Here is a 21,792-nt window from a genome sequence, read left to right on the forward strand (position 1 = left end):
AGACAAAGCATCCAAAGGCAGGTTATGAATGAGCAAGCAGGAGGAGCAGAAGGCACCACTTGGAAGCTGGTGGTGGGGCAGCAGACACAGAGGGTGCTGGGCAAACAAGGTGAGGCTCACATCTAGGGCACACAAACCACCTCTAAGCCCTAATACTGTGGCTTTTAGCCAAAAGCAGGGCAGATGAAGTAGTGAACTGCACTTCTGTCCTTTGATCCTGAATTAAAGTTAAATCCAAAGTTTGTCTAGCTCTTGGCCTCCAGCCTTTCAAACAAACACCGACAGAAGTGACTGAATGATTGCAACATGAAAGCAGAGGTACAGGCTGAAGGTCAGGCACACAGATTCAGCCCCTGACTGTAAAGCCTGAGAAGCTCCTCCTTCACCCCAGCTTCCCCCAGCAGCTGCCTTCACAGCAAGCGGGAAACCCCTCTTAGCTTACCTAATGTTTATGATCAGATATCAATTATTTTTCCAGTCCCTCTAGCCTTGGTGGCTGAGTTTTACTTGGACCAGAGTTAAGTTTGCTGTGTTTGAGTGTCACCAGAGAGCTGTGCCATCCCCCAGGGTCAGAAGAGGTCTGGAACATGCTACTTGCCATGTCCCCTGTTACCCTGGTGACCAGTGCCTGGAACATCTCCTAGCAAATTGTCACATCCTCTGTCACCGTGGTTGAAAAGGCAGAAATTCTTCTGCTTTGTGTGCTCTTACTACTATTGATTTTTAAGGCCCATTAAATTACAAATATAATGTTATTATTGATGATCACAAAATAAAGCATTGACAAACTGGGAATAGTTAGAACCCAAGTGGCACATCTCACATCTGCATTATGAAGGATGCTTTAGTTGTTGCATAGATTCTAACACATATAGGTAGCAGGACAGGGTGGGGCACAGTGGTGCCTTACTTACAGCTGATACCCTGCAGAATTAGGGGCTATTCCTGCCCTGATCAGCCAGTGCCTGTGGGACCAGAGGAAAGACACTCGTGTGTCCCCGAGCTGGCTGCCAGCTGTTCCCCCTGAGCCCCGTGGTGCTGGCACAGAGAGGCAGCTGCCAGCAATGGGAGCTGCACTTAGGGTGTGCTCTGAAGGCTTCAGGCTATCAAAATGGATCCCAAAAATTAATAGCTGCTTTTGGACTTAACCTTCCCACCTGGTTTCTACAACTGTGAAAAGGGGAAATTCATGGCCAGGGAATGAATATAATATATCACAGGAAAATCCTTAAAGCTTTAAGCAGTCTGCAGAGCATCACCCTACAATGAAAAGAGTGTACAGCTCTGGGCAGATGCTTGCCTGTGGAGCACCATCCCCGTGCTCAGTGTGAGGCAGAAGGGGTTCAGTGGAAGAAATATCATATATGATCCTGTGGTAAAGCACAGTCCATGACTGTATGCCCAAGGGGAACCCACAAAGATTGCACCTGCAATTCCTGTGCTCCTGAGCAGGAAGATCACAAGCTTTTTCACAAGTGATCACAAATTTTTTCACAAAACTCACAAGAGATTTTCACTGGACTTTTGTGTCTATTATAGAGTTAAAAACTGAGCTTTTTTGGACATTCTCCATGGACCTCAGTATATTTTGTTCAACACCAACATGCAGGCAAAGCAATAACTTCCTTTTTCAAATATCAGCTCTTTGTTTATGCAGCCAAATGCCCATCACACTGAGTGTGTGTTTTCCAGCAGGTAAGCACTGCTGGATCCCACTGGCTCTGACACACATCTTGGTTGGCTGTCCAGTTACAAGAAACAGTTTTAGACAGAATTTTTTCCTGGAATTCTTGGTGTTGCCCGCATGTTGGTGTTGAACGAACTTATCTGGAGCAAATAACACCAGAAACTTGTGCAAGAGGCCTTAAGTAATCATTGAAGGGGGAGGGAGGCATGTGGTGTGTTTTTTCTACAAACAGAAGGGAGCATAATGATTAATCTCAGCTTCACATTCAGATTTAAATTGCACCAAAAGACTGGCAGAAAGCATCCTTTCAGTCAGAGTTGGTGCTCTTCTCCTGAAGATGATACCTGTGAGGATCCTCAGTGTGCTCCTGTGCCTCAGCATAGCCTGGGTATGAATTTGCTTACTTGATTCTTTTTGTATCTTTCTGCTTTGAATAGTAAGCATTTATTTAATGTTCATTCATGACATAGATACATTTTGTCTATCACCTAGCTTGTAAAATTCAGTGCACACACATATGCAGCAGCTTAGTGTAACTACTTCACTGATGAAGTTTCATCACTACTTTTGGAGTATCTAGACCTCTATAGTTTTGCTTAACTCAGTTTTGCTGAATTTGCCAGGCTTCAAGCGCAGCAAAGCAAATCCATTTACATGAATTCAAACATTCATAGGTGATGCTCTAAGTCTTTAACATAACTGGCTGGATGCTAGTAGCTCCAGCCATTCAAGAATTTTCATGTTTATTGGGATGAATTGTGCTTTCCTTTGGACAGTATTTCAGTATAGGAATGTGCCCCTTTCATTTCAGCAGGATCTTCTACGTACAAGTGACACACAATTCTTTTAGTATGAAAGACACATTTAAAAACAAGGATTCTTGTAGCAGCAACATCAGCCTAAACTACAGCTAAGTAAGAATCAAATTTTTGATAAGGAAAGAGATTAACTCGATTTTCAACTGTGCTAATATAACCTTTTTTTTCCCCCATCGAGGACTCAGTCCATAATCTTATGTTACATTCTTTACATTTTTCTTTGTGACTGTTGGTTTGGGTATTTTTTAAAATAAAGTGCCTGTTTTAACAAATGACAGAAATTATATGAAGCAGCTGAGACAAAACAGAAGCAGTCATATTGGAATTGTCAATGCCTAAAGGGCATTTTTGGATATATGTGCTACTTTTAGGAGGCACTTGGGCCAGATCAAATCATTAATTAATCAAACTAATGAATTTGAATCTGCTGATTTTAATAAAACATTCCAGTTCCTCAGAGAGGTTCTGACCCTGGAGATTAGAATTAGGATCACTTTCTCAGCTTCAGAATTAATCATCAATCATAATAAGTAGTCATTAATATTTTCAAGCATTAATTATAATGTTTGAAAAGCACAAAAGGTGCACAGAGGATTCCAGTCAGACTTAATTACATCTTAAACACAGGTTTCTTTAATGAAAACAAAAAAAAAAGGGAAAAAATGGTCCTTTACTAAGTGATAACACTGCGGGAATCTTCATTGTGTTTTGGCCTGGAATTAACTTGTATATCACTTTTTCTTCTCAGGTTTGAAGAAAACCTCAGCGTATTTATTTTGCTTCTTTCTATTAACATAGTGAAATCCATCCACCACTGAAATTGTTTTTTTGTGTTAGTAGCTTTCTTGCTCTTTCTGTCAGGCAAAACCCTGTTACAAGCTTCCAGTTAGCAACTGTGATTATAATCAGAAACTCTAGTGGAAAAATCATATATCTGTAAGCTACTTTTGTGTAGACTGAAGGTGGTGAAGTGACAATAAGAATTTTAGAGTGTTGCAGCTAATAGGAATAGTATTTTTTAAAGTATTTATTTTTACTTTTCCAGTTTCAGTCTAATTTCAAGTTAATTTTATATTTACACACAGGACAAAATATTTCTGTGGAATGATAAGATCATAATATATCCTAAGCATCACTAGCTCTCTACATGAAAGCATTAATTTTAAGAGATGTAAAGCTTTATGCTGACTAAACAAACGATATAATATCTTACAAGAAATGTTGGGTGTGATGCTTACCAGATGGCTGTCATAGCCACCCACGAGCTGCGTGAGGACATCAGCTTTGTGTTTCTGCTTCCTTGACAGCTGTTCACTGAACCTTGCTTTTACTTTTCCCCTTTTTCCTGCTGGCAGGCCCAAGATGGGAAGACTGCCTTTGAGCAGGGGGGTGCAGGAGTGCGTGGTCCCAGGATTGTGGAGCACAAGTCCCCGTCCAGCTGCCAGTCTGAGAAGAACTGGCCCTTCTGTGCAGATGATGACTGGGTGAGCCATTGGCACTGGGGGGAAAGGGGGGGCTCAGCTGGATCAGCAGCTGGATCAGCAGCTGGATCACTACATCAGGTGCCACAGGCCAGCACAGGGTTCAGCATTACGACCGAGGTAACGCTACAGGTTGGGGCAGCCTGCACAGGTCTCCTGTGGGAAACAAAGGAGAAAAGGGGAAAATGAAGACAAAATAAACAGGGGGAAGTTTGCAGTGGTGCAGAATGAGAAGAGAAAGTAAGTCTGGAAAAGACAGATTAAATAAACAAAGGCTCGCCGTAGAAAAACATAAGAATTGTTTCTTCTCAGAATTTTGGTATTACCACATTTGGAGTTCATAAAATAAAGGCATCAGAAAGAGAATTGTGATAAAAAGAAAAGAAGTAGCTAGAAATCACATACTCAAATCACTCACTAGTTAATTTTTCAGGAAGTCAGATAACAAGATGCTCGGTAAATGTTTCATAATAATTGACCAGATGTTTTTGTACATAAGCTATAAATTCCTCTCTTGCCTCTTGCATCTTAGTCCTTTTTTTTTTCTATGCTACATTTATTTGGTGACTTCTTGGCAAAGAGCTTAAGTCCATCAGAACACTAAGCTTTTCTGAGGAAAACTTTGCTTAAAAATGCTAGCTTCTAACATCCTCCCTCAAACTGGATGACAGACTTCTTACAGCAGACCCTTAGGAAATATATATGTATCTACAAAAAAATCTCACCCATGAGGAACAGAGGAGAGGGGAAACTAAAGGTTTACTTGTTCCACACCCCACAGTTACAGCAGGTTTCTGAGTACATGCTTCACAGATTCTATTGTACAAGATGTTTACTCTTGAGGATTTTAGCACAGTTATTTCCCTTTTTCAATTCTAGGGTGCAAAATGTCCATCAGGATGCAGAATGCAAGGACTGATTGAAGAAAAGGACCAGGAGTTCAGTCAAAGAATAGAAAAAATCAAGAAACTGCTCTCAGATAATCAAAACAACTATAAGAAGTCCAATCAGATAATTGTGGAAACTGTAAATACAATAAAACCAAACCTGGACAGTGCTCAGGGTGAGTATCTTGGGCCCAGTTTTATTATCCATTACTGAATTACTGCTTTCTTGTGAATAAGCCATATGTAGTGAAAATACAGGCTGCACTGGATATTATTATCAGGAAACAGAACAATCATAGTAACAGACTTTTAACTAGTTAGCAAAAATTAATTTAATCTGCTCAGTACTATGAGAAATATGTTCTCAATTATGTGTTTAATTACATATTTTAAAATATGATACATATTTAGGAAAGAAAAGCACACAGGCATAGCTGACTGTGAGGCATTTTTATTTCAGAGCTTGATGAGACTTATGGTCGCCTGTCAGGAGAACTGAGACGGAGAATTATGACATTAAAGCAGAGAGTTGTCACTCAAGTGAACAGGATTAAAGCTCTGCAGAGCAGCATCCAGGAACAAGTGGTGGAGATGAAGCGCTTGGAGGTAGGTGGTGCCGTGCACTTCCCATGCTCTCCAGTGCTTAGCTACAGAAAGGGGATCCGTGCATTGTGGTGAGCAGTGCTCCTGCTGGGAGAAAACATGGTGCAAATCTCACAGCACCTGACTTGCTGAGACAAATCCCCAAATGAGTTGCTGTCTATCCATCCTGGTTTTCTACTTCTGCTCTGTAGGAACCAACATGAGTCACGTGAGTTTCTAGTCCCTTCTGCTACTTTTCTCTCAGGCCACAGCCATGATCCCTCCACTGATAACTGCTTCTGTATGAGGCGTTTCTCCTCCTGTAAGGAGCTGCTGAGTAGTTAGAAAAGGGATGTGCTCTGTCAATCCCCAGCGCTGCCACTGCTGCCCACAGCAAGGCTGGGTATGAGAACCTGTGTTCCCAGGTTGCAAACAGTTCTTCTGATGGTAACGCAAGGAAAAGTCATGGCACAAACAGTGGTTTTTATCAAAGGCTCATTTTGATTCCTAGAAATCCATCATTTTGGTCATTTGAGAAAGCAATGGTAACCCCATGACAGAATCTTCCACTCTCAGCTGTAGGTGGGAGGTACTAGGGCAGCTCTCATCTTTCCCCTGCTCAGTAGAAGATATCCTTGCTTGAGAAAGTTGGGAAAGCTCCCTAACCAAATTACTTCTCTCTGGTTATGTAGGTGGACATTGATATTAAGATACGAGCTTGCAAAGGAACCTGTGCTAGAAGTTTTGATTACAAGGTGGACACAGAAAGCTACGACAACATCCAGAAGCAGCTTGTCCAAGCCAACTCCATCAACTTGCACCCAGAGCTTCAAACAATTCCCTTGAGCACACTGAAAATGAGGCCACTTAAGGACTCTAATATTCCTGATCATTTTAAGCATAAGCCTCTCCCAGAAATGCAAGCTCTGAACATAATTAATGACATCAAGCAGATGGAAGTGGTATTAGAAAGACCAGAAGCAGACACGAAACCCTCCCGAGGCGACAGCTCGTATCGCACGGCAGAAGCAAGGGGGGATGAATCTTCATACCCCAGCAAAGTAGTTTTTCCCACTCATGGGAGAGAAACCCTTAGTCTGGAAGACAAAACCTCCTCCGCTGTTCGTAGATGCACCAAAACTACCACCAGAAAAGTCGTCTCTGGGCCTGATGGCCCTAGAGAAGAAGTATTTGAGAAAACAGTCTCTTCTGATGGCTCAGACTGCGCCTATTTACCTGGAAATGTTGGAGGGGAAGGGACCACCTACCATTTTAGTGGTGCAGATGCCGTGCACAAGCTAGAGACTGTATTCCCTGAGCTAGAGTCATTTTTTACCCCCGACTCTCCATCCGCTGCTACTAAGCACGTTAGTGGATCTAGCAGCTTCACTACCAGCAAGCACACAGGCAGTAGCCACATAGGTACAGGAGCTTATGGGGGAAAAGTCAAATTTGGAGACTTAGGAGAGGAGGAAGAAGATGACTTTGGAAGACTTCAGCCATCTGGATTCCCATCTGGCAGTGCAAGTCACTCCAAGACTGTAGCAACCAGCTCTTCTAGTTTCAAGAAGGGAGGCTCTACTTTTGAAACCAAATCAGTAAAGATCCGTGAAATAAATGAGCAGCTAGGTGGGTTGGAACATGATCAGAGTGCAGAGGATACCCCAGACTTTCAGGCACGCAGCTACAGATCGCCAGGAGGGAAGCGAAGGACACCCAGCACTGGGAAAGGTAGTTATTGAGGTAATGGAGCCAAACTCCATCCATAACCAAACTGACACATTGATTTTAGATACTGTAGTACAACAGTGTGATGATTAAATGCAAGCACTGTGTCTGTTTGTTACCACCTCAGAAACAAAAGGGAAAATATTTCATTAATACTCAGGTATTACATAGACAATTCACAATGTAAGAAATATGTAAAGTTTTCTTTCCTGAATTCTTTCTAATGTTGCCTGTCACTACACCTAGCATAGTCCAAGACGTGTTTAACACTTTTCCTCTGAGCTATTGGTATTTGGATTCCTCTGAACCTTTTATTAAATTTTGCTGATAACTTCTGTCAAACCAGATCAACTTTTTTTTTTAGACTGTGATGATATCCGCCAGAAACACACTTCTGGTGCCAAAAGTGGCATTTTCAAAATCAAGCCAGCGGGATCCAATAAGGTTTTGTCAGTTTATTGCGACCAAGAGACCACTTTGGGAGGATGGCTATTGGTCCAACAAAGAATGGATGGATCAGTGAATTTTAACCGCACCTGGCAAGACTACAAGAAAGGTTTCGGCAGCGTGGATGGCAGGGGGCGAGGAGAGTTGTGGCTGGGCAATGAAAACCTGCACTTGCTGACTCAGAATGATACTGTGCTGCGGGTAGAGTTAGAGGACTGGGATGGGAATGCTGTGTTTGCAGAGTATCTCGTGCAGGTAGGGTCCGAAGCGGAGGGGTACACCCTGGCCGTGTCCTCCTACGAGGGCACCGCCGGGGACGCCCTGGTGGCTGGCTGGCTGGAAGAGGGCACCGAGTACACCTCCCATGCCCGGATGAAGTTCAGCACCTTTGACCGGGACCAGGACCACTGGGAGGAGAACTGTGCTGAGATGTATGGGGGGGGCTGGTGGTACAACAGCTGCCAGGCTGCCAACCTCAATGGCATTTACTACCCAGGCGGCCACTACGACCCCAGGTACAATGTCCCCTACGAGATCGAAAATGGCGTAGTCTGGCTGCCATTTAAAGCCTCTGATTATTCCCTAAAAACTGTTAGAATGAAAATCAGGCCCATAGAAACGCTGTAGAAATTCAGGCCTTTAATGCGTGTTATGGCTACAAGTTGAAAAGATTTTTTTATACATGTATGTATGTATGTACCCTGTGAATTTGAAGGCAACTGAGCACATTTGGAGATTAAAAAATAAAAAGTGATTAATTATCAACGAGACTTTTTTGATTTTGTTTTTAACTGACAAGGAAATACTGATTTAAAAACCCTTTTGATATGAACTTTGTCCATGTCTTTGGCAGCTCACACATTGACTTGAGTTAAAAATTTTTAATTTGAGTTATTTACTTTGTTTTAGGAGTATTAAAGAAGTAAAAAGATTTAGAAGTATGTTCACAACAAAATCCTGCCTCCACTGACATGGACTGTGAAAGTCTAACCAAGTTCAACATTCACATTCTCCTTTCCATTTTAAGGGGACTACAATAGCAGTGGGAGCCAGGTCTCAGACAGAACCAAGGATGGTGTGGGTTCTCATTTTTGTCACACACGCAGCATGGAGTACACTTTGATAAAGAATGCATGCATTTTAGGACTGACTTGTAAGAATCTCCTAAGCTTTGATTTTATAAATATGGACATGGATTGACCATCCCATTGATGAATCCTAGATAGCTTATCATGCATACTAGTAGCTTCAAAATAAGACAATTCTGTGATAACTCATCAAAATGCAACTCCCAAAGCAGGCTATTATTTTCTAGCAACCGCTAAAAGGTTATGACTAACCAGACCAAGCAAGATGAGGAACTACCTGAATATTTCTCAGCACAGATGCCAAACAAGAATTCTTCTAAGGGGTTTAAATCGGCTTGCTGACAGTGTATGCTAAGGATCTTCTAGAAAAAAGCTGGCTGCATGGAATATCAGTTATATTGGTCACACAATTGCAGAAGACCACATTGTATTTACCTTTATATTTTATGGCATAAATTACACAAGTATTTACACTGAGTAATATTTCTGTGCTTCTAGAGAGAGGCGTGAGCAAACTTCCTTACCTCTAATCTCATTGACGTGTTGCATACCATTTAACAAGATCATCAAATACTGGTAAGGCAGCTCACTTTTAGTCTTTTTTTCAGCACTTCTCAAATACAAGCACTGTCTGCTCTTTTCAGAAAGATTGCTGAAGAGCAAAGACATCTTTACACTCATGTGTGAGGAGGGGTCTGTGCTTTTGGAAAACAGGTTTCCACTTGCACATTCAGTTTTTGTTCCTTAGCCTCAGTGGAAGCCTGCCTGTGTGGATGCTGAACATCCATGTGCTCCTCGAGTGAGAAGCTGCCATTATGTCTCTTTCTTGTCCTCCTGGGCTTCACAGATTAAATAAACACTAAAGGTTTCAGGTGGGATCCATCCACCCCTACTGATCTGGGTCCCTTTCTTTGTGGAGGAAGGCAGACCCCTTTGAGATGTTCATCCTGTCTACCAGGGCTGGGCAGTCTTGTCTTTGACTGCTCAAGGGAACACAGACTACTGGGTTTGATGAAATACTCAACCTCCACTACTCTGTGACTGGGGACATTAATTACTCCAGTCCCATCATAGGGATTGTATGAAAGCACATATGTGTGAAAGCAAGTACATGACCAGGTCCCAGAAAAGGACATATTTTATCCAGCAACAGGATTTGAGCCAAGGGACCAGTCACCTACTGGTTTGTTCAATACTCTTTCCAATTTTACTCCTTCTCAACTTGTTACACAGGTAGCTACTGTTACTTTTATAATACAAAAGAATAAAACTGCCTCTTATTTAGTGGAATGCATTTCCTTCTCCCCAGATCATGCATGAATACTTAAGAATAATTTGAAGAATACTTTAGTTTTAAGATTTCATTAGTTTATAGAAAACACTTAGAAATAATCCTCCCCCTCTTTAAAAAAGATACAAAAGACCTTTGTAAAAGAGTGAAACAAGTTGGTTTTATTTTATCAGTGTTATTCTATAATAGTTAATTCTGTCTTATGCCCAAATGAAAAATGGGAAAAATACACTGGTGAGCTATTTTATTGGACAGCTTTAGATTTATATTTGACACAGCTTTTCACTTTAGGTCACAATATGGTTGTACATAGAGATTGGGTTCTCATATGTAAAGATAAGACTGAGTACCATGCTAAAAAGACAACCACGTACAAATACTAAAAGAAAACTCCTGATTCTGTACATTTTGATAACGGTTAATGTGGAAAGTATGGCCGGATTTTCATGCTCATCTTCTTCATTGAATACCACGACCCTTTCCAGTTCATCCACACGACACCATCATCTGTGCCGTGCTTTGCCATGTCCCAGCTGTAGGCCCCTCCCCAGTAGTATCGGCCATTGGGGTTGGCTGAGTGGCAGCGGTTGTACCACCATCCACCACCGTCTTGTTTGGAGCACTGTTTGCTTGGGTCTGCAGTTAACCTGATGAGGGGAAAAAAATAAAAAGGCGTTGAGAGTGACATCTGTAATATAGGCTAGCAGATCAACAGAGTACATATACCTGCCTGCGCACTGAAATTTTCAAACCATAATAAACAATTTAAGTCCTCTCTGAACTTTCTCTAAGGGATTGACCATCACAAGCACTACACAGTGCTCTCAGAAGATAAAGCAGCTAAGAAAAATCAAAATTTAATTGCATCTCTTGGGGAATATCATTTTAGTTTACTGATTGATAACTGTGATTATTTGCAGTTCATAATGATAAGTACAATATCAATGAAATTTAAAGATAGAAAGCAATGAGAAATGTATGTCTTCCCCAACCTAAACAATTCCTTTATTCATGACTATGTAATCAGGTATTAAGCACAGGTTAGAGACACAGTGCTCTATTATATACTTTACAACTGAGCTCCTGTCTTCTGAGTAGGCAGAACATTGCTTTTTAAATGGACATGCTACCTGCCTTTTCCTTCAGGATCCATTATATTTTTATGGAGTAAGTTCCAATATTCCTGCTTAGTGTCCTCAGCACTGCTGCTGTCAGTCTCTGACTATGAATATATTGCATCCAGATTTGCTACCTGTTTTTTTTGTTTGTTTGTTTGTTTGTTTTTTTGGGGTTTTTTTTTGTTTGTTTTGGTTTTTTGGGGTTTTTTTTTGTTGGTAAGTCATTCATGGAAGCAATAAAATTCAGCATGTTTGCTTCTTACTTGGTTGTAGACTGTCACTAACCTAATATATAGTTTTACCTGGCTTTTGGCTATGCCAAGAGAACTCCATTGACATTTAGCTGGTAACTTGCAGGGACATAACATATTTTGACATGCTACAAAATGCTGTGAAAACTAATGGCAAATTACAGAAATATTATATATCCAGCTCTATTTTTATTTTAAATGTCAAGTGCAAGTACATACCATCCATCATTGTCTCTGTCATAAGTACTGAAGTACATGCCATTGTGAATGGTCATTGTCCTGTTTTCTCCATGCAGTTGGGAAGCTCCGTCCATCAGTGCATTGCCTGCAGTGCCTTTGTAGTTACTAACAGAAAGCTGATACTTGTTTCCTTCATTCTGTATGGTGAAACCTCCATAATGAGCCGATACTTTATCACCATTCCAGTCCTCCATTTCAATTAGAACTTCAGTGGGCCCTATTTTGGTAAGCTGGCTGATCTTGTCATTTCCAAGCCAATATTCACCTGAGAAGCAACAAGTGAGAGCTCTGTGAAACAGACTTCGCAATTTACTTCAAGGCAACTTTATTATTTGCCTATAGGTCTGCTGGAGCAGATTAGTTAATTTTAAAAATATCTAAGAGCTTCAAAAAATAGAAGAAAATGGTTTCAGTAAGAACAGCTCTTTGCATTTTGTGCTCGGTGTTTTACCTGGTGTATCACAGTAGTTCTTCCCTCCACTCTTTGCAACATTTCCAAATCCTTTTTTATATTGATCCCACACTCTTCCGAAATTAACACTGCCGTCCTGGCGGTTCTGAATCAGAGTCCAGCCTGCAGAAGCAAGAGTATTTAGATTAAATTACCAGTACAAAAGGAGCATCTGACACTAAGATACAGCCCTTTTAACTTCACCTCAGGAGCAGAGGAGCATATGGCTTCCTTGCAGCATGTCCTTTCACTGCTTTTGAGCTCAGCTTTGCCCCTTTTGCTCACACTTAAGTAGAACCTTGCTTCATAAGGAAAGGTGGAAAAAGCAGAACTTGAAGGACAGCCCTGGTCTTTTGTCAAGTGACAGGATAAGAAATGAGCCAGGCTGTCGTTCTCTGCCCATCTATGCAAATCCATGATGGTCATAGTGAGATACATACACAATTTATTTCCAGTTTCACTACAGAAGTATCCTATTCTGCATCAGCAGATGAACTCAACAAGACTTCTCTGAACAAGTCAATCAGATTTAATTATCAAGTAATTACAAAAGATAAAATTTCATATTTCTTTTTATAAAATACAAATTACTAATTTGATTTTTTGGTAGCATTGGTAAATCAATATTATAACAACATAGTTATTTCACACTAACCTCCATTGTCTGTTTCCATGTCACAGTACACTCTGTATGGCTTGACAAAAGGATCTGGCTGGATGAGGTACATTTCAGATGTCTCACCTCCCTTTCTGATGATATCCTCACACTCTGCAAGAATAAAACAGATACTAGTACTGAAAGATCTGTGAACTTGAACAGTTTTCTTATCTTTTTGTTTGCTGTTATATGGGAACATTTTAAATTATCTATAGATAATATTTTACTTTCATTTTGATTTCTGTAATACATCAAGTGAAAGAATAATGGAAGAAAGAATACTGCACTACGCAGCTTTTCCAAAGAGAAATTTCTGAAACTTCAAACTAAGTGATGCAACACTGTATACCTTACAATGACTTTTTGAACTAGGCAAGCCTTTGAAAGAAGAACCTTTCTTGACTGAAAGAAATCAAGAGTACAGCTATGATAGTCACAAAAGCATCACTTCCACCTTACAAAGGCCCTGAAGCACATATTTCTCTAAAATCCAACTGATCACTTATGAAGACTGATATTGGATAAGAGGGTCTTTGGTCTGACCAGCATAATCCAGAAAAGTTTTATTTTTTTTTCACCTAGGATTTCCATCTTTCCTAATACCCTAATCAATTGTACAGGCTTCAGATGCATCAATTTGCACAGTGACATAAACTGGAGAAAAGATGTCATTAGAGTTGAATGAGTACCTTTGCCTGAAACCACAGGAATATTACAGGAAACAGTACATGGGGAACGGCAGTAGTCCACCTGGGTTGCAATGGCATTTTCCAGTTTCTGTATCTTTTTATGTAAAGAATCCACAACTGCACGAAGGACCCTGAGGCTAGATGGGATGTTATTGTCCAGATTATCCTTTATATAATTATACTGCAATTCCACTTCTGTGTTGTACTGAGAAAGTAAATCATCATTGTCTAGAAGAGCAAAGAGATGAAAAGCAGATTAGTTTTCAACATATTTCCCAGTTAGGAAATGAAGAAGAGCAGTTTATAAGTACAATTTGAGATGCCACTAGGAAGGAAGGCAGGAAGGGCATTTCTTTTGCTTACTTTTCCACAGTGTGCAAAAACTGTGCAGATACTCTCAGGGAAGTGGTCCATGTGTACTGCTGTTTCTTTGCTAGCTAATAGGTTTATCAATGGTGCTTTACTCTGCCAAAGAGCAGTAATTCCCTTCTTTCTGGAGAGCCATGGTGCCAATCCAGAGGTTGGTCATAAATGGATTGGATGGACATAGGAAAACAGGTAAGGGGAACATGTGAATGATTTACATTTAGAGGGCTCATAAGAATCTTGCCTTAGCATGAAATCCATTCCTTCGCCTCTCTCAAAGGATGTTTTTTAAGATTTAAGAGGTCACGGTCACAGAATCCTGCTTTGCTAGATAGTCCATGGTATTTTTAATTTTTTAAAGAAGTCCTACTAAAAAGTAATTGTAGGAATGCCAATAAAACTTCAATACCATCTACACTAGTAGTTCACAGAAGTAGCATACCTTTTCTTTGTTTTTGCGTCTTTACCAATTTATCTTCTAGAACAGTCACATATTCGTGGAAAGTTAAGGAGCTCTCCGAAAGAGAGTTCACTTTAACTTTTAGATCATTAATAACTGGTTTCACTGATTTTTCCTGTTTTAGCAGTAGAGTTCGCAGCTCACATCCAGTTGGACACAGCACTCCCTTAAAAGAAGGAAAAAAGGCTGTGAATAAAAGTAAAGAAGTTCTAGACCCATCCGTGAACAGCCATACCTTTGAACACAGCAAAGAGTTTGTCATGAGAGAACAGGTATTTAAGCATCTAGATAAGCTTTAACAAACTTCATTTTTTGTTGTGAGCCTCCACACTCAAACTTGTGCTCAGTCACTAAGATGCCTCTCAGCAGTGCTGCAGCTTGCATTTTCCAGCAGGGATCATGGCAAGGCAGCAAGGGGTGTGCTGGCTGCCAAGCATGCTCGTACGCAGTGAGAGCTGCAGCAGTGACTGAGGGTAGAGTAGAATTACATTTTGAAACGAATTTTAATAAAGACATGGGAGGATGGGGTTTTTTTGGTCCCTAGGTTTCCTCAAGATTGTCTGAAACTGAATCCAGCACTTCTGCAGAGGTTTTTCCTGTCCTGAACAATTACCTATGCAAAATCAGGCAGAAGGGGCAAGCTAACCCACAGATACTTCCTTTCCTGGTTTACAGTTCAACTCTCTTCCCCCCATCTTGTCATTAGTAGGCTGACTCCGCCGCTAATCCCATGGACTCTGACATATCACCCTTCTGACTGCAGTCCCAGCAAACCTAAGCAGAGCGAAGAAAAGCTGGTCTGCTTTAAATGAATGGCCGTGCTTTATTTGGCAAGGGAAACTCCCGCGTGGGGCGCGCTGGAAGGAAAGGGCACTATGTCACCAGCTGCCTCAGCAGCCAGACACCCACCAGCTCGTCCAGCGCTCGCTGGCAGCCCCCGGCATCAGGATAGACGGTCCGCTCCTTCTTCTCCTCCGCCTTGCCCCGCTTCGGGGGCCGGGGCCGGTACCCGCTGCCGCTGATGGGAGGCGCCACGGGCCGCAGCGGCGGCGCCGTCTCCACCCTCTTGTCCACGGGGCGGTGGCCGCGAACGTCAACCACGGGGCTCTCATCCTGCACGGCCAGGGAGAGAGAAACTCTCTGAATGTGGGATTGCCGCTGCCAAACGGGCTGCACGCGGTGGAGCATCCGTTCAGCACTCTTTAGTATTTTAAACAGCAAGGAAAAGCGGGGAATGGAATGAAAAAGCCATAATGGAAATGTTGTATGACATTATGCAAGTCGTTGCCATTATGTAAAGGTCATTGCTATCCCCTCCCTTGTAAGACTAGTCACACTCTTCACACCTAGATAAAAATTCTTCAAACCACAGTAAAATTATACTTCAATAACAATTTTTGACCAAGGAATAAATCTTACATAGTTCAGCGCTACTAAGCACCATGAAACTTGAAGTAGTAGGCTACCAAAAAAATTAGACATCCAAGGGGCTAAGAAGTGTATTCAGCAGCACATTTTCAGTGTCTCAGTTTTTTATTGGGCTACAGGAATATTTGTAAGGTCTCAGAAAATCATGCTACTGTCAAATACATCATCAGGTCTCAAGCCACGTACCCGCTGTTAACTGGTGAAATTAGGAAAACCATTTAATAACATTTCTCAGAGTAGGTTTGTAGAGCTCTCTGACGCATACATTCCCCATATCTGGCAGAAACAGCAAAGTCTAGGAGGATGAGCAAGAGACAGGCCTGGTCCCTAAGCATTGTTTCAAACAAAACCATTCGAATTAATAGTTGTTTGAGCTGCTGAATCAAAACCTACAGCCGTTTCCAATCCCACTGAGACTTAGCTCCAAATAACAAACTTTTGAAAGGATCCAGCATCAGAGGCTTCAAGTAGTTTCAAAAATAAGCAGCATACAATACACAGAATTGCTGAAAATTATTTAACACATTAGTGTTATCAGTAGTCAATGTGCAGACACAAGTGCTCAGATTATCAGAAAGTGTGACCAATTCAATTTTTACAGGGATTTTCAAACAATAAAGAAGTGCACCAAAATTCTAAATTGTGTTTCCCACTGAAATATTTTACTTAAACGAAAATATATATATTAAATCATTATTTTATATTTATTCTCATTGCTTTTCCTTCTGTTTCGCAATTGTACCTCTTAATTTCCAGTGTTAAGCTGTATAAACTGGTAGTTTGTTTAGTTTCAGTTTTTTAATGTCTACTGACTCTTCAGAAAAGATTTAACTGTCTTTGAGACAGGATATGATTTATTACACACTTCTACTCCTTTTTACCTAATACTAATTGTAATATCATATGTCAACATTGCTAAATTAGTATCCTTAAATAAACTCAGCTAAATAACTGATCTTACCATCAAACATTCTTCATTCCCTGCAGAAAAAGAAATAGAAAGAAAATATCTCCAAACTCAGAAGATAGCTATTGTGGGGTTACATATAAAAAGTTAATTTTTTGACCAATTCAATCGGAAAAGGAATATGCACTGGATTATCTTTTCCCACAACTTCTAATTTAGCTAACTTATATAAGCTGAGGAAGTCATGCATGCAATTAAATTAAATTAATTATTAATGACTAATTATTAATCAATATCAGTATTACAACCTCTTCGTCATAGTCAAGAGAGCCCTGGGACTGAACGGAGGACACACAGAGCAGGAACAGCAGGAGCAGTTTCATGGTGCTGGCTTGCTTGAGCAGCTCAGGGATCTCCTCTTTTCATCAGCTCTGACAGGGACAGGTCACCTCTGTTCTTTTATATATATGCAGCAGCACTAATTTCCAGCTTCACAGCGATAGGGTCAACCCTTCTGAGCAATCAGAGTCTCTGTTAATATTCAACTCTTCACTCTGTGCCTGAATACATCAGTTGTTGAGCAATTCCTCTGGAAAACTCTTATCTATATGTCCCAGAGACCTCTGTTGATGCTGGCATCAAATACATGTTCAGATCCCTAAAAGCACCTCTTGCTCAGATTACACAAGGTTATCATTTTCTCAAAAATCACAAGTGTGTTAAAGCAGCTGGAAAAGGGAATGGTCAAAGAAAAAAACTTTATTAGATGTCATGTTGTGATGGCTTCTTTTTCTTTCCCTACTGAATGTTTCAGAAATATGCTATTAAATGTGAAGACAACTCACATCATACAGATTTCTGCATTTTTCTAACTAGTTTCATGGTGCCTGATAGGTATGCAAATCTTTGGGTCTTTTAACACAAAAGTGAAAAAAAAAGGTACATTATATTCATTACATTAATAATTTTGCATAAAATCAATGTTTTGATTTATTAAAGATCAGATTAATACTGTAAGCATAAGCCAATATTATTCCATTAATATAGCTCTGGGATATTGTAAATGAACTAAAATAATTCAATTTTATATATTAATTTGCTAGTTTTCTTTTTTAATACAAAAATTACATCTTTCAAATATTATTTGAATGTTTTAAATAATCTTTTAAGGGAACACAGCATGAAGTTACTTGAAATCATAACGAAATACTCAAACATACTTTCTAATGTTTTATAGGAAGTTGCATATCACTGCTCTCATATTAGCAGAGTTTCAACATTTCAGTGTGTTTATATCCTGTGATTTTCTTTGGCATTACAGATGACTATAATGTACTGAATTAAATTAAATTAAAGTGGGAGCCAGCACACTTTTCTGAAGTCAATCATATCAATGTCTGAACCAATGAAGGGATGCAAACTGTGGTCTGAGCTTCCATTTCAAAGACTGACTTGATGGAGAGGAGGATTTTACGGGAAGCAAAGTTAAGAACAGCTAAAATTTATTGGTTAGGCTTTTTCCTGTATTTGTGCTGTTGTCAGAATTCTAGTAAACTATGGAGATTTGCAAAATATGAAACCTGTTTAACCTGACTGGTTTAATTATTAAACAGTTTGGGCCCAAATCAGCCATGGCTCAAGGAGCTGAAACTCCACTGAATTTGATCTCCAGCATGAGGACATCACCATCACTATTAGATTTGGAAGAACACAAACTTCTCCCTACAGACACTAAGAAATCTGTCTAAGGCCAAAAGTAACATAATTAACAAGTTATCACCACTTATGGATGCTAGCCAAGATGTTATCATTGATTTCGGGAATATCCTAACTTTAACTACAGTTTTCCCTCCATTTACCTCTGAGGGAAGTTCAGCCACCCTCATCTTACAGATGGAAGGGATCTAGTCCTTGAACTTTTGCCCAGGGCTTACAAGAAGCCTGTGGTACAGTGGAACTACAACTAGGCCTCACTATTCCTGAGCTGGAAACACAAATTATCCCAGTTCAGTTCACAAAAATCTTAATTAAATATTAATAATATCAAGTGATATTTGTGGTAAATCTGACTTGAAATGATCAGCATGTTCTGCAGTAATTTATGGTGTCCTCCTCCAGGTATTAAGCTCTCTTTAGCTCCTGATGGAGAGCCCTGGTTGTGTTTGTGCAGAGGCTGTCAGAGACTGAATGACAAGGGTTGGTGCAGGAGCCGCCAAGCCAACTGCAGAGCCCCATCATGGGAAACCCCCAGGCTTGTTCTGCCTTCAGATGGGATTTCCCCTTTGAAACTCAGCCTTTGACCCCTCAGCTCCAGTACCTTTCATTGGCTTCCCCTGGAGAGTTGGGTGGTGGTGTCTCCATGGGCATTCTCCATGAGCAACACGTGCATGTCATACCCCAGCAGGCTGGCGGCTTCGCGCCAAATGACCAGACACCTCAGGGCAGGGAGCGTGGGACTGTCCATCTGGTGAGCAAGGGCCTTGTCTGCACTGCAGAGGCTGTGCCTGGAGACTTTTATCAGCAAAAACGGTCCAAATTTGGACTGGCGTACAGAGGAGTCTATCCTGGCAAACATACACGCATGCAGGAAAGCATTTTGGCAGCAGAAGTTCATCTCCATTAGCATCTTGGTTGTGAGATGTGATTTAACTCTCATGCTTGCAACCATTACAGTCAGGCTGACACTTTATAAGGATTGAATAAAGCCTTATGAAGAAGCAAAACTATAGCTTAAATTTCTTCTAAAAATGGTATCAAAGAAGCGCTCTCTTCAAAAACAGAAGAACCTCTCTTCCTTCATACTCCCTCCTCCAATTCACGTGGTTGATGAGAAGAGCTAATGTGGTGGTGACACCACAGCATGTCTGCTGGAAACTGCAATAGTGTGTTCCCAGAGCTAATGGGGTGGTGACACCATAGCATGTCTGCTGGAAACTGCAATAGTGTGTTCCCAGAGCTAATGGGGTGGTGACACCACAGCATGTCTGCTGGAAACTGCAATAGTGTGTTCCCAGAGCTAATGTGGTCGTGACACCACAGCATGTCTGCTGGAAACTGCAATAGTGTGTTCCCAGAGCTAATGGGGTGGTGACACCACAGCATGTCTGCTGGAAACTGCAATAGTGTGTTCCCAGAGCTAATGGGGTGGTGATACCACAGCATGTCTGCTGGAAACTGCAATAATACTCCATGGACCTGTTGGTGTTCCAGAACACCCCTGTGTACAGCATTTTTTACTAAAAAGGCACTTACTGGCAGAGGTGTGTGTGTGTTTTGAGGAACTGTTTGCTCGGTGCCCTTGTGTTTGTAGTGCTGGCCAGTGATGCAACCCTCTTTACACAAACCCCCTGACCCAGGACAGGCACGATCACCAGATCACGGCTCTTCAGAGCTGGATGGATCCCCAGAAGAGGTCTTGGGGAACAGAACCTTCTTGGCTTACACTGAGTTATAGTGTTTCAATTTAAAAATAGCTGTTGATTTGGAAATGTCCTTTTAAACCACTAGTGTTGTAACAGTGTCATCCTATGAAAAGAATATTGTGAACCTAAATGTTCACCTCCACTGAGATGAACATCCTTTTTTCTTCTTTGCTTTTACTGGTAGCAAATATTACTTCAAAGCTTTCTTGTAAATGATAATGAATGCTATCTCCATGTTCTGGGAGCAACATTAATGACTGGGCTATTCCCTTTGGCTTTAATAGAACACTAAAAGTTCATGCAATTTGCTAGTCACCTTCTATGAAATAGTGCTTATAAAAAATACAAAGCTAGCTATTTCCAGAATTGCAGCTGTTGCTGACATGCAAGACACATCAAGAAGCCATATGTAACAAAGAAAATTAATGAAGTGCATATTCTTATTAATATTACTGACATGATTTATTGATGCTCCAGGACTAAATTTCACCCTAGACTAAACCTTCTAGGAAAAAAATTAAATTTGTCCTCTAACTGCATTCTGAAATCTCTGAAAAGATTAATTTGTCCTCTGAGTTTCTGAAGTATTACAAGGATAACAGGAAACAAGTTCAGACTATAAATTTATGAGGAATGTTTATGTGTAAAAAAATTAGAAAACTACAGCAACTCCAGGGCCATGTGAATACTAATATTAATAGTAACAACAAGCACACACAAGTTTTCTTGCTAAATATATTTTTTTCTTTATTTTTTTACCAGAGTGTATATTTCAAATTTGGTTTCCCTTTAAAAGGCAGCGGAAATAAGTTGACTTATTTCAACAGAAAATAGGAAAGAAACAACTCTACAGACAGCTGGAGCCTTTAAACCATTTCCACACATCAAATCCTGCTTGATCAAGCAGGCACATGCTACTCTGTGTGCAACCTTAAAAAAGAAAGATAAACCTGTTTGAAATTCCTAGCTCTCCCCAAGTTTCCTTTCAAATGTTGTGTATTTTCAGTCTAACCTCATCAGTCCAAGAGGATGATAGAGACTTGCCCCATTTTGACACACTGCCCTGGAGTTTGCACTCTAGTTGCACTTTAAGCAAGGACAGACAACACTCCCCCTCCATGAGATGCTGTGCTGGTCTTTATGGGAAGCTCTGAAATCCAACAGGAATTGCCAGCCTCACCAGAGGGACTACCAAAATAGGCTGACATGTTAAACATGAAACCTGGCTGCCTTGGCTTGAAGCTGAGCTGGCAATAGTTCTCCACTGCTACTGACACAATGTAATTGGCACATCTTCTCCAGCTCTACCTAGAACAGGAGCTGGGGCTCAAAGCCACTTCAAGCACTTTTCCATCACTGTATTCTAAATTACTAAATACAAACCACCAGCGCAGCCACCAGACGTGACCCATCAACTGCAGAAAAGATACCATATTCATGTCAAGCAGGCAAGCTGTGTGCCAGAAACAATCCCAGGCTACTGCTGTCCTGTAGCTAATAAAGACGGTGGGTTTGAACCACGTTGCATTGAATTACTTCTATCTCAAATTGTTTTGTAAACTGTTCACAGCTCAGGCATGCAGGCAAGCAGACAGAGTGAGGGGTAAAAAAGAGCAGCATGAAGGAGTGGCTGCAAAAGATGAGCTGACCAAATCCCAGCTACTGCTCAGGAGGACAGGAGTTCCTGGAATTACGAGCAGATGAGTGTATGTGGAGAAAGTAGGTGCCTATTTGAAATTTGCACATATGCATGTGGTTATCCTGCTCACGAATGGAAGTGAAATGTCAGGTGG

General features: G+C 40.8%; 2 protein-coding genes across 2 annotated transcripts; one reads left to right on the top strand and one right to left on the bottom strand.

Moving 5' to 3' along the window:
- Positions 1-2,015: 2,015 nt before the first annotated feature.
- FGA (fibrinogen alpha chain) lies at positions 2,016-8,392 on the top strand. The gene is made up of 6 exons (XM_058024408.1): positions 2,016-2,075; positions 3,861-3,989; positions 4,866-5,049; positions 5,334-5,479; positions 6,148-7,186; positions 7,548-8,392. Exons 1-6 carry the CDS (start codon positions 2,025-2,027, stop codon positions 8,255-8,257), a joined length of 2,259 nt encoding a protein of 752 aa, XP_057880391.1. The 5' UTR covers positions 2,016-2,024; the 3' UTR covers positions 8,258-8,392.
- Positions 8,393-10,143: 1,751 nt separating this feature from the next.
- FGB (fibrinogen beta chain) lies at positions 10,144-17,010 on the bottom strand. The gene is made up of 8 exons (XM_058024437.1): positions 16,886-17,010; positions 15,152-15,355; positions 14,225-14,408; positions 13,417-13,644; positions 12,725-12,838; positions 12,070-12,192; positions 11,598-11,883; positions 10,144-10,656 (listed from the first exon to the last, which is right to left on the bottom strand). The coding sequence occupies exons 1-8, from the start codon at positions 16,958-16,960 to the stop codon at positions 10,428-10,430; spliced, it is 1,443 nt and encodes a 480-aa protein (XP_057880420.1). The 5' UTR covers positions 16,961-17,010; the 3' UTR covers positions 10,144-10,427.
- Between the last annotated feature and the right edge of the window lie 4,782 nt (positions 17,011-21,792).

Source organism: Melospiza georgiana, chromosome 5, assembly GCF_028018845.1.
Source record: "Melospiza georgiana isolate bMelGeo1 chromosome 5, bMelGeo1.pri, whole genome shotgun sequence".
In the NCBI taxonomy this organism is placed as follows: domain Eukaryota; kingdom Metazoa; phylum Chordata; class Aves; order Passeriformes; family Passerellidae; genus Melospiza; species Melospiza georgiana.

Excerpts from the sequence above, each read along its gene's own strand:
- FGA (XM_058024408.1), top strand. The coding sequence starts at position 2,025 with ATGATACCTGTGAGGATCCTCAGTGTGCTCCTGTGCCTCAGCATAGCC. Across the intron at positions 5,050-5,333 it reads AAACCTGGACAGTGCTCAGG|AGCTTGATGAGACTTATGGT; the intron begins GTGAGTATCTTG and ends TTTTTATTTCAG. Across the intron at positions 5,480-6,147 it reads TGGAGATGAAGCGCTTGGAG|GTGGACATTGATATTAAGAT; the intron begins GTAGGTGGTGCC and ends CTGGTTATGTAG.
- FGB (XM_058024437.1), bottom strand. The coding sequence starts at position 16,960 with ATGAAACTGCTCCTGCTGTTCCTGCTCTGTGTGTCCTCCGTTCAGTCC. Across the intron at positions 15,356-16,885 it reads CTCTTGACTATGACGAAGAG|GATGAGAGCCCCGTGGTTGA; the intron begins GTTGTAATACTG and ends CTGGCCGTGCAG. Across the intron at positions 14,409-15,151 it reads AGCGAGCGCTGGACGAGCTG|GGAGTGCTGTGTCCAACTGG; the intron begins GTGGGTGTCTGG and ends CCTTCTTTTAAG.